Here is a 13,368-nt window from a genome sequence, read left to right as displayed (position 1 = left end):
TTATCAAAAAAACCTTACAATTTTCATTCCAAACAAAATAGATAACAGAAAACTCAGTGAGGACAGTAAAAAAGAAGGCATGAGCAAATCATAGAATCATAGAATCACCAGGTTGGAAAGGACCCACCAGATCATTGGGTCCAACCATTCCTAACACTCCCTTAAACCACGTCCCTAAGCACTTCATCCACCCGTTCCTTAAACACCTCCAGGGAAGGTGACTTGACCACCTCCCTGGGCAGCCTCTGCCAGTGCCCAATGACTCTTTCCATGAAATGTTTTTTTCTGATATCCAGCCTGAACCTCCCCTGGTGCAGCTTCAGGCCATTCCCCCCCCAAAAAAAAAAAAATAAACGCGAACAGTCCCCCACTACCACAAATTATGCAGTCTAGTTTCCCGCATTTGGAGAAATCGCAGGGGTCAGCACACCCGGAGTGCAAAGGATGAGCCTCGCCCTGGGAAAACCACGTGCTTGATCATGGTGTCTCCCCTTCCAGGTAAGTATAGAGGAGAGGCATTTTTGTCTTCCTATTTTTTTTCCTAAGAGTAAATGTCAACATTAAAGAAAGGAATATTGAAAGGCTTTGAAAATTTTATATTTTCCTCTAAAGGCAGCTTACCTTATGTTGATTTTAATTTCATATGCTCCAAATTAATTTTAAAAGAAACAAAATAATAGTCCTCTTTTAAATAATTATAGGTCACTATGCATATACAACCAAGAAAAGATTAATTAATTATTGAAAAAAACTGATTCAGCTTATCTCAGCCAGTCAAGGCTAACCTGTTTAGGAAAAAAGCCCTAACAAAACATAGCTTTACTAAACACAAAGATTATATAATTATTAGTTGCAGTAGCGTATTATTACACTACATACCGTATGAAACAGACTTTGAGACTGAATAAATGGCTGCAAGTCCTAAATTTAGTACATTATACTTATAGATGAGAGGCTTCCTGTTTTTTTAAATACAGTTAAAAATAATTTTTGTGTGTAATTAGATATATTTTTAAAAAGCAGAGTACTCAGTGAAGTTCTTCTAGAGTACTGAAGTGGGAGCTGGTGTAAAACTGTCAGATCTGTGTCTGTTAAGATACTATCATACACCTGGAACTGTAAGGAAAAACAAAATGTCATGTCTTTCTCCAGCAAGTACCGGTGACAGAAACTAATCACTATGCATAAGCAATAGCTAATATTCACAGATGTGTATTTTTTAACTATAACAGTTGCTAGATCACTATATGAGTATGCTTTGAGAAAAAATACTAGGCCTTGCAAGAAAGAACAGAATTGAGATAGGCAGTAATGCCAATACTAGCCTACTTACTGCTCATATTCACCTCACACGCTGCTCCAACTTAAGTGCATACATTCTATGTAGATATAAATCACGCTATAGGATCACCTATACATTCACCTCACCAGAGCATATTTGGCGTGGATTATTCCGTGAGTGCCGTCTGCCATGCAGGATTTGGATGAATCTTGGTAGGATCCTAAAATGACTTTCATGTCCTTCCCTTAAAAGGCGACGTTGAGACATGGATGTGTATCCCTGTATCTTCACCAAATTATTCACCAAAAGAAATAAAAAATCAGCTTGTCAGAATTATACTCTCCTAACACACTGAAAGATACTCTGATTTTGTTTTTAAATATCAATGGGACATAAAATATCTTTGTCAAATTCAAATGCTACCAAAAAAAGATAAAAAAAGGACACAGACTTAGTGAGCTGGAAACGGGTGCAGTTTGGTTATTAGTACACTATGTGCTTTTCTTCAGAAACCAATACCTGGTTTTACTACAAAGAAAAAAAGAAAAATCAGTTGTACTCAATGGATTGCAAATGCCAAGACAGTTTCTGCACTAAGTTGCAAGACCCTCCCAGTTCCTAATGTGCTGCAGCCAGCAGCCGGCACATCTTGCCACAGCTTTCAGTCTGCTTGCAGTGGGACTAATATGAATACAGGAGGCACAGCTTCTCACGTAAGCAGGTCAGACTAGTAGATGAAATTTTCCAAATAAAGTGAGAAACAGATTGTTTTTCACTGCTTCATCCGAAATAACTGTAGCTGAACTAATAGCCCTGTGCTGTTTCTGATGAATAAAAGCCTCCACAAAACATCCAGCTTCTTAGTGCACTCCAGCCCCATACAGCAATCCAAAGATGCTGCTCATCCCAAGTAGCTGGTACTATTGTCTCCGTCTTCACATCCTTCTCCTTTGCATGAAGGATGTTCAGTTGTTGCAGAGAGACATCCAAAGTTCCTCCTGAAGAAGGGCAAGTTGGAAGTGTTTCTTATAACTTCACAGTCCTGCCGGTAAGTTCACAACTGGACACTGGGAGGGCAGAAATCTCACGCTGACACTTGCCGCATTACCTGCTTCCGTGTCTGATGCACTCTATATTTCTCAGGGGTCAGCAAATTAAAAGAAAATGCTCTTGTCAGTACAATGTTGTCAATTAGAAACTCCTCTTCAGTTCGCTTCCCTAAGTCAGATTCTCACCATGAAGCCATCTCCTGTTCCTCTCCCTGAATTTGCATAGAAGTGAGGACTGAGCTCCTCACAGGCAAAACTCGTTTCCAGAATATGCGAGCAGAGAGGTCTCACAAGAAAAACCTGAATCTTCCTGGGAGTTAACAAACAGCTAATAGGAAGGAAGGGCGTGGAAATGAATCCCAAGCCTTCTTAAAACATATCAGGAAACCCTACACTGTCTGTTCCCCCTGTCTCTTTCACTGCAGGAGAGAGGAAATTGATAATGCTGCTTTACTTGGCAGTCAACATTTTCCTCTCAATTCTGTTTAACTATGTCCTGTATGGCCACTTATCTACCACAACCCCAACACATAACATCAAGCTGAAGAAGTAAGTGTTTTGAAACATGGTGTACCACCTATCATTACTCTGAAAGCAAATTAAACCAAGTAGCCTTTAGTTAAGTCACTTTGAAGTAAATATTAACTAACTTATTACAGAATACTAGCTTGAATATACCTTGCTAACAGAGGAGAATCATTACAGTTTTAGCTGGAAAATATGTGACATGAAATCACAAGCAAATGTGACAATCTTGAAATGTGATGATCATGAATGGTATAAAACTAAATATGAACTGATGCATCTCATGCAAATATCACTTGTTTTCTAAATTCATTATACTAAGCAGATGGACCACTGCATACTGCAGCAGTGCTGTTCATCCTGGAAAAAAAAAAGGCCTACCAACCTCAAAGAAGGAAGGAAGGGAACAGCTTAGTGGTGGAAAATCACTATACTACACACTGACACTATATTATATATTCAGGGTTCAAAGAAAAAGAGGAACTGAAGTAAGGCATAGCATCCCTATTAGACAAAATTCTACATTTTCTTGTGCTGCTCATCACTGGAGGGCACAAAGCAGTGGTTCTGCTCAGACACAGTGGAAGTGTAACATTTGCAGAGACAAGACTGCAATTTGCTCCTTGCTGCTGAGTTTGCAGGTGGAGGCTCCAAATGTGACCTGGAGACGCCTACAGAGGATTGGTAATCATCAGGGCTCTCCTCTTGTCTGGTGGGCTACAGTTTGTTTTGGGCTTTTGGGACACATGAGCCTCATGACCAAAGCACCTGGTCTAACAATCAAGTGGGACTATGACGAAACTAAACGTTTTCTTCCAGTAGGTGAGACACCAGCAAGGAAAATGACTCTTTGTCCCAGCGGTGGCACCACACTACTGGCACACGGTGGACATCTCACTAACACTCTGTGCAGAGGATTATTACAGTGAAGCAAAAGGACGTTCTTGCTTTCTTCATGTATCAAATGCACACAGAAGATTGATGACTTGAGTTGTAAAGTACACACAATCCTACTGAAAGCTAGCCATTAGCTACATCCCTGTCCACAAAACAAGCTTTTAATCTTCTTTTGAGCACTCAAATTTGTGCCTAGAAGCAAAGAAATTAATCACAACAATAGTTATGGTGGTGCACAATCAGAAGGAAACAGATGGTGTAATGCAGTGTTTTCCAAACAGCAGCAGCCTCTATCTCCAGGAAAATAATGTGAATATTTTCCCTTGCCATTGGCATTACTATAACAAACACTCCTATTAGAAGGATTTCTTCTCTACTTTGTATGGCATCATCAGACTACATAGCAGTTTAAAGACAGTAACATTCTTTGAGTGTTACTTGGCAAAACCAAGTAGATTGCATCTATCTCTCCTTTCATGTCACATAAACAGTAACATTCAATGGGAAACACCCCCACAATTATCTTTAAATGACTATGAACAGCCTGAAGGAACCAACAAAAATTGTGGCAATGAAACGAGGCTAATTTTTCCTTATGCTTCATTTCCAGGTCTGTTTCTGACTGCAAGCATAGCGTAGCACATTGACAACAGAAGCAGCCACACCAACTTATGTCCATATTCTCTCTCTTATTCTTCTTTTGACTCTGGGGAATCTCACAATATTTTAGTACAATAATTTCAAGTTTTCTTGGGAATCATTAAATTAAGCTGCCATCATTTTCATCACTACTGGGTGTTCTCATCTTTCCTTTCTTCTTTTTGTTTGTATAGAAGCCTTATCTTTACAGTACATCTCAAACATCCTACTGTGATTTTTCCTCCAAACCCTAGCAATTATTTACAAGCCCTTCCTTACATCCTCACATTCAATGTGGCGGTGAAATGTTCACACTATAGGACCACGCACCCCTCCTAACCATACAGTAGAAGAGGCTGCGGTAGCAGAATCTTTCTCCTGTGTTTCTTCCACTCCTCAAAACAAGTTTGTCATCATATTTGCTTGTATGCCACTGCCACTAGCGTTACCATTTCTCTCTATTGTAGATCTCATTATTCAGGGAAAAGACTGCATCCCATGGACAAGAAAACATGGCATCTCTCATGCCTGGCACTTAAGATCCCACCATGCGCACACTGCACCAAAGTCTACCTGTGAGATCTGTATCTACTGTTTCTCCTGCCTTTTCCCCTTAAGTCCCTGCAGGTAGGACCTTCTGCAGAGAAACTTCAGAATCAGAAGTGCCATCCCATCCCCAATGAAAACCCAGAGGACTGACTGCAAGAGAGGTGTCGCATGAGAAATATAAAAGACCATAAAAATTAGATAGGGAATTACATCTAACACACACATGGAGAGCTCAGAAATTACTGGTTTTCAAAAATTTTCTAAAGGAACAAATATAAGAGTACATACAAGCTAAATCTCACAGTCTTTTAAAAAAGATGTAAGAGTCATGTGTATCTTTCAGCATCAGTGTATTTACAATAATAGTGGCAAGGAAATGAGGGAAAGAAAAGTGAAATATTGTTTAGATTTTTCTCTTTAAAGAAAGCTTCATCAGCTATCCTTGCACACCTATTTATTTTGTTGAGAACAGTCGTACAAACAGAAGGGTGAATTGGACTCACACTACTTCCTTATTGAACAAAAATTATCATTTTGCACACGTTAAAAATATAACATGCAAGCTACTTCTAATCTGCAATATAATCTGTTTTATAGACCTGAACACCCATATATTGTAACAAGCGAGCACTGATTGCTGTAATGCTTAGTACTGAGCTTTCTTATAACCATACATGAATGCCGAATTATTGCAAGTATTTCGCTTATATACTTTTTAAATGAAAAACAAGTTGACAAAAAAAGAATCCATGCCAGAGGCTAGTCACTATGCTAAAACAGGAAAGAGTCAGCTTGAGTCTGATTTTAAATGAAAAAGAAAAGGTAGCTGGGATGTTAAAGACACAGAATTTGATATTTTTCCATCCACAAATTTGCAAGACTCTCACAGAGGGAAAATACTGAGTGAAAACCTGCCTGAAAACCTGAGAAATAAATCATTATTCCACAATGACAAGTAGATTGACAGGAAAGAATTAATTTCAGTGCGGATGAGATGGCCAAAAAGTTCAGGTACATCTGGTGCAAATATTATTTTTAGACTTGTTAGAATTGGATAGGTGTGCTCATATTTTACCTTTAGACTCCTCTCTCAGAATATTCCGTCTAACGCAAAGTTTAGAAAGGGCTTCCATAGTGTAATCTAGAAAATCCGTGAACTGAAATTACATTTAATAAAATACCATGACATCAAAGGAGAAGATGGAGTGGGGAGAAATCTCAGAAATAGAGATGGACTTATATCCTGGCAAACCTAAAAGCTATTACAAACAAACTCAGTATCTTCCAAAAACATAAATAGTGATAAACTTTCTCAATATTTTGATATCAATTTATTAAAGGTTAGGAGTTAAAAGAATTCTTCGGTTTAATGAGAAATCTACACAGGAAGCCTGAATTGCGTTACAAGAGCGAATTAGGTTAGTTGTCCAAGCTTAATCCTAACTGGATCTATCTGCTCAGAGACAAATCACTATCATAATAAGCATCAATTGAATATAAGAAGATCAGGACTGAGATAAACGGAGAGCTTGCATTCTATTTATACTGTCACATTATGCTGCTGAACCGCAGCTGCCAGTCTTTCTTTAAAGCAATCTCTCTCAAAAAAGAAATAAAATTAAACTATTACCATATAAAATAAACCTTAAAATATGCAGCATTTCATAAATTAATTTTACAATAAGAAACAAAAAAAAAAAAGCTAGATATAAAATTAGAGTTTCAATATTCTGGAAGTTTTAATATTTAATTGTCAAGATAGCAAAAAGCTTTTAAAGCCTAACATCTGTCCCTCTAATATAAGTAATCTCATACTGCGTGTCTGAATTTCCTGGGGGTTAGCAATGAATTTGACCCATCTCCAAAAGAACAAGTTCCTCCATCATTAGCGACAGAAAATACTCAGAAAATCACAGTGGACCAGACAAATAACTAGAAAAGAAAAGCTCTTTATTACTATCTAACAAAAGTGAGGTTTAACATCTAATAAGACAGCACTTCTAGTTTGTCCTTCAATGTAACTCTTTTAACTTTTGAAAGCAATTAGCAATCATTTTCAGAACTTGAGAGATGTTCTAGGAAGGAGAATGGAAACTGTACTTAACACTGTTGAAGATCAGGAAGGCAGAACATGGGAAAAGCCAATCTAAAGCTTCAGGTAAAGGCTACTGTGATATTGGGGCTAATTAAGCAACTACGACCAGGAACTCACTCATTGACCTGGAAAATGACAATCATCGGTTGGGGCTGAGCAGATTTGTCAGAGATACGAGGCCCACCGTTTTGGCTGGATGTGAAAGCACGTGAAGAACAGGAATCTGTTCAGATTACAAAGCTCCTGGGAATTATTGTGTCCTATGCTTGACGCAGGCCCATGCTTTCACTCAACCACACTGTCTCAGCTCTGCGCTCAGTACCCAACTGCTGCGGCTGTGAACACAATACAAGAGACGGAGATGACCACGGCAGGTGGTGGACTTTCAGAGAGGGGATTTTTGCAGCAAGACGAGAAAAAAATGATAGGAGACCTTCAATGTCACTGCACAGCTGTGCCTACACACCACAGAGTTATGGCAAGGGGAAGCTGCTGACGTAAACCAGATAAAGCAATTGGCAGAAAAAAGAAGTGGCTTAAAATAGTTTCTCAAACATAGCTTTATGGATAATGTCCCATAAAGATACTACAGTTTTAGTCATATTGGCCATTCCCACCACATACAGCTTGGGACACAGCAGTCATTCCTATCACATGCCAGCTACAACTATATAAATAATAATCAGACTAAGGAGTTCAGACTAAGGAGTTCAGGTTAGTTGCCTTTATACATTTGAGTTATGCTAGTGGAAGCTCTGTTCAAAAACCATCTGAATCTAATATGTGTGTTTATATGCATATACACATGTCTACACAAACATATATGAATATATGAAAATGAATTATAAATGCAGTCAACAACATTGACTGACCTTCCAGAAAACAGCTTTCTGCAGATTCATGTGGGGAAGAGCAAGCCAAAATTTTATGATGAAAGATCTTTTGCTGGAATTTAGGAATACTGTAATTATGCTCAAAAGGCAGTTGCAGTTCAAACATTATAACTTTTAATAACTACAGTACTTCCTCATCAGGCTGAGTTCTCGCAGAAGCAGCCAGAGAGGGTAAAGGAGTTTATACACATTTAGACAAGGGCCAGACACCACCGCTCCCCTTAGACACGTCTGAAGCGTTTGACTTTAGTGATCAGCTCACTAATGCTACCTGCATTTCTTTCATTTCTCTACATGAGACAGAGTGACCTCTTGCACAGCTTAGGAACGTGTTTCTCAGTTGTTCAGGAAGGTTGATTTTGTTGAGGTTCAGGACACTGCAAAACCTATGATTAGATGGGTGATTGTCAGAAGATCTTTTCCTGAAGACAATACCTTTGACAATAACAAAGTGTGGAATATGGTATAGCTTGCTGCTGGATCTATACATCTAGACAGCTCCCAGCACTGGTGAGTCCTGGCTATCACTTACAGTGTCCTCAATAATCTAATATATACAGTGAGAAAGGACTGCTGCGCACCTACATAAACAGCGGATGTTGTCTTGCCGTGCTACCGCAGGCCAAAAGCACCCTTTGAGCCTTCGGTCTCTGCTATCGTAACTTCCTTCCTCTGAAAAATGTTCTCAGTTGCCACGTGCTTTGGACCCAAGAGATCCTATGCTCAGCTCTCACCTCTTCCCTGTCAGACTTTCTTTTTCACATTTCACAATCCTCCCTCTTTAGTCTTTCCATGAATGGGGCATTAATAAAGGGAAAGCATTTTCAGTTGAGTAGCTGCTTTGAAATTCTTCTGCACACACTGTTACACTGATTACAAATTTATAAGGCAATACCCACTCAGCACAAAAGAAACAGTGCTATTAACACTTCACAAAGCTGGTATGCAGCTGTAAGTAATACCTTTTAGGGACCTTTCAGAAATGCTGTAAAAATCCCTGGGCTGTAAGAGCCTAATACAATTTTTTTCAGGCTACTATCAGGATGCGGCAGAGTAGGTTTTCTACTGCGACTTTCTGAAATGACCATAGGGGTCTGAGAGTGATAAATCACTTAAGTGTTTGGAGAAGCAATGAGATTTTCATAATAGTAATGACAACAAAGAATATATGAGCTGCTAATTTCAATGAGTGCTCATGCATTACCTCCAGCACAATGGGATTTCTCCTGTGTACAGATAAGCAGATATAATTGAACTGGGATGAAGGGAGTTATTGGTAAAAAATCAGCCAGTTTACTGGACAGTCAAAGTTTTATTCTGCCTCTAGTCGGTTTCCTTCATTCTGCTTATCAGCTAGTCAGTTCAAATAGATACATTTTAATTATACAGTCATAAATAAAGACAATCAAGCAAATAGATCTAAACATGCAGCGAGACAGAAACCAAGGGCCTTTATGTCATCTGGAACTGCAAAAGGCTAGGACAAGTCTGCATTTAAGTCTAAAAATTAAAAGCTCTTTAACAACTAAGAATCAACAGACAATTTTCCTCTGAAAACATAAAGCAAATGCCGTATGATCTGCAGTTACCATGGCTGTAATGCTTAGAAAGGCTGAGAAACTCATTCCATCCATAGCAACTTATCAGCAAGCACCGTCGCAGGCACTTTGTTTGACCTGACTCCATACTGCTCCCAGTAACCTCTTCCTCTTGCTTTCCCGGCATAGGCATTTGCATTTGTGCAGCTGCATGGTAAATTATACGGATATATTTCAGATAGGACAAGCAGAACAGGAACACGATGTGGCTGGTTGAAGAAGTCAGTAACTCTGGTATGCAGTGTGGCATGTGGAAAGTCGCTGAAATTATAAATACCTACGGATTTCCAGGTTGAGCATATTGTTTAGTGATTATTTCCTAAAATGGATACTGCAAGCTGTGTTTGTCTCTGTTGGATTCTTCAGCAGAGATCTTCACACAATTTAAAACAACACTACTACTGGTTATTATTTATGGTTATAGTCTTAGAGACCCAATAAAGGCACAATGGGCAAATGTATTACTGGAACTATGGTCTCCAAATGAATTATGACAACAAAACACGTTGAAAGTCACTGAAGATTTTGTGAATTAAATATATGAAGTAGAAATAGGCAGTGATGAAATCATGGTTCCTCTTGACATAGTCTCACTGCATGAAAATACTGAAGGAAATAACATTGCTATTGTTGAAGCTACTTAGAAAGAAAAAGTCAAGACATTACATAAAAATCTATACCTGAGTAAAAATATTTTCCTGCATATTCCCTCATGTAAATAGAACCTACAAAGGGTACAAAATGTGTATCCCCACAGCTGTAGAGCTGTACAACCAAAGGTCAGTTGCAGTCAGTAGCCCTTTTCTCCCTCTCAGATTTTGGTCTCATTTGCTACATTTGGAATCACACATTTTTTTTTTTTTTCCAGACAATCTAAATGATGCTTCTCACTTGTCAGTTAAAGATAGCACTGTGCCAGCAGTTTTTATTTGCCCCCATACAGAAGAAATATCACACAGGCATGGCTCCACTCTCCACCAAAGATGTGTTTCTGAAAAGTGTGACACTTAAAATCATTACCTTGTTGCTTCACTCTTCATCCTTAACTGACTCAATCAATCTCAGTTTGTCTGAAGAAGATGGTGGTAACACTGAAAGTGCAACTATTAGTGAAGAGGCAGCAAAAATGCCAAAAGACTGATAGTGGGGACTTGGTCTCAGGGATGAAGCTTTTGGGGTCTTGGAAGAGGGTGATCTGCTCCAGAAAGCTGGCATCTCTTTCAGCTGACAGTTCTGATCCTGCTCTTCCCAGTCCATCCACCATGCCATATATACTGTCCCTGTGCATTTAAACTGTGTGTATTTTAGTCCCTGCACACATCTCATCCTCCTCACAAAAACAGTGCTTTGCCTTCCAAAGCACCTCTGGTGTTTCACCTGTGTGACTGACGCCAGCTAACAGAACAGGGTGGTCAACAATCAGCAATGGAACTCCAAACGCAAGGACAGGCTCATCTCAGGAACTGGTCCTTTCATTGTGCAATCAAATATAAACCAGAAACTTGGTCATAGGAGCAATCTGTACCCAGATTAGTGATGTGTTGAGCTCATAGCATCATAGCACCAGGTGCCTATCTTAGTAATGCACAGGTCTGCATGGGAGATTTTTTTTGTAGATTTAGATACAGGCAGTGCATCTGGAAAGCATCACTCATATTGACCTTCCCTATCAAAAGTACATATGGGATTTCCAGATACACCCTTGGAGTCAGAAGCAGATTGGTAAATTAAACAGAAAAGGCATAAATGCTGTACTTCATGTTGAAGATACACAATATTTACAAACATTTTAGAATTTCCCAGCTCCTCCCAAATCCAAACAAATCCAAATCAAAGCAAAGTTTTGTTACTGAGCACAGGCACTTTTCAGAATACAGGCTTAATTATAATTTATATCGCTCTTTATTAAACCATGACTTAGACCATGCAAGCTTTCCTGCATCAAACTGTAGTGGTAGAGCACTCCGCTTTGCAGCTACATGCCTGAACTTTGCTGCTGTCCTGAATACTAATAATATCTTACAATATTTCCCTATATATAACCATTTCATTATCTTCAAGCATTTAAAATCAACCTGGTAAAACTACTATAATGTATAAGTATATGGATATGGCAAAACAAAACAAAAAACCAGCAAATAACTAAAAGAAACAACCGGCTATCATGAAAATCGACAAAACCAGATTGTTTTAAGTAGTAAGATCTAGAAGCCTTCATAAAGTCACTGTGTTTTTATCTACTAAAGTTACATTAGGAGCGAGCAGAATATTTTTTGCTCAAGAAATAAGCTCTGCCACAATGGCGTTTGTGTGCTTTGCTGGAAAGATTTTAACCAGTGAGACACCTTTTAACATTGCACACTGCCAGCAAATGCTACCAGCCAGCCAGGCAACAGGTCTTACGTACCCTGCCCATGTACCCAAGGACACGGGGGACTGACTCCTGGAACGTCTCTGTTCTGGAACTCAACTGAGCATTTCTATAATAAGCATACTGGCTTTCAGCAAGTTGTTGGGTGAGATGATTCTGAAGAAGCCCTTTCCAATCTAAATTATTCTATGATCACCTTGCCCATTTAGCTCCCTTGCAATTATCCAGCTGCGCTCACTGCTTTGATTCCCACAGAGAAAAAGGGAACCGTTTTCAGTGCTTAACTTGTATCAGTTGTTTCAATTTCCCAGTGAATTAATAATTTAGCAGAATTTTATCTCTCTCATTTTAGAGTTATGTGAAGAGGCCAAGTGGTAAAGTAAAATATTAAATTATTTACAACTTGTACGCACATGCAGGCAGATAAATGGTGTAGCATTATATACTAACAGTTGCTAGCAAGTACAGAAAATCTGGTGGCACGACAGCCAAACTCCTTTGTCAAAGACTGAAAAGTGGTCTTCAAGTCTGTGTTGCTTCTCTTAGACATTAAAAAGAACTAAACCAAATGCATTTAAGGTAGATTTAAAGTCTGTACAAACTTAAGTGCTACCAGAGTACGCAGTTTCTGGCTGCCAAGGAAGGAATGAGGCTCCATTTCCCTATTGGCAGAAATCTTCATGAAAGGCAATTAAAGCCCTGGTTCATGTTTTAGCAGGATGAAATAGAATAAACCACAAGTGTGCAGAACTTTCAAGTGCTGGCAGCTAATTAGCTTATCATAGGCTAGGAGAATACATTATAAATGAATTTGTTGATAGTGGATAGTGCAATAGGGCAATGAACAGATCCTAAATCCTGAAGTTTCCAATTACCACCTCTATTCAGTTTGCTTAAATGAGGGATTATGTCATCTTACTTTGGTGCTTGAGAAATAAAGAACTACAAAATAATATTAAACTGTTTAATTTTTATACCTTACAACTCCAAATAACCTCTACACATGACGAAGACAAGTAAAGCAAACAGAATTCCACATAATTCAGCCTTTCTATATGTACTTGCTGTCTTACACATGCAGCTGAACAAACTTTCAAATAAAACTTAACCAGGTTTGAAAAATGGAAATACCACAAAGTAACCATAGTGCAGAACAAAATACTGCTATACTCTTTTTTTTACCCTGTAACTTCACATTTTTCTTGCAAACTGATTTAAAAGATATTTCTTTCTTAATGTTCACATATTTTACACAAAGACCTTCTGTTAAAATTCATCTGGCTATTTGACCCCTCCTTCCCCCAAATGCACACAGACAGACATAGTCATTAAAGGATTGGCTGAACAAGATCTGCTTTCTTTTTGGAAGGGGGCCCCTCTAACAAAAGACCTTGGAAAGTAGTCCTTATTGTTAGGCACTGGGTGATGCAATCTTTTACAGCAGTGAAGATTCGGGACGCACTTCCTCTA

General features: G+C 38.8%; 1 protein-coding gene and 1 non-coding gene across 17 annotated transcripts in view; both read right to left on the bottom strand.

The window, feature by feature from the left end:
• The window catches only part of MCF2L (MCF.2 cell line derived transforming sequence like), a 166,216-nt gene that overhangs the window by 100,079 nt on the left and 52,769 nt on the right, over positions 1-13,368 (bottom strand). For 9 of the 16 annotated variants that reach the window (XR_008449076.1, XR_008449077.1, XM_054062015.1 and 6 more), the window contains exon 1: positions 1,429-1,567. The exons of 6 other annotated variants lie outside the window; for them this stretch is intronic. Coding sequence is in view for 8 of the 10 variants with exons in the window: in XM_054062015.1 (XP_053917990.1) it covers positions 1,429-1,549 (121 nt within the window). In the remaining 2 variants the exon portion in view is untranslated. Of the gene's footprint in view, positions 1-1,428; positions 2,620-13,368 lie in introns of those variants that run through there. One more of the 16 variants, XM_054062031.1, reaches the window with a different exon arrangement.
• Positions 345-506, bottom strand: LOC128851017 (U1 spliceosomal RNA). The gene has a single exon (XR_008448308.1). It is a non-coding gene; the product is annotated as a U1 spliceosomal RNA (small nuclear RNA).

The sequence above is a fragment of the Cuculus canorus genome, chromosome 1, assembly GCF_017976375.1.
Source record: "Cuculus canorus isolate bCucCan1 chromosome 1, bCucCan1.pri, whole genome shotgun sequence".
Taxonomy (NCBI): Eukaryota; Metazoa; Chordata; class Aves; order Cuculiformes; family Cuculidae; genus Cuculus; species Cuculus canorus.
The sequence above is the reverse complement of the archived record's forward strand: the minus strand, read 5'-3'. Positions and strand labels throughout refer to the sequence as shown.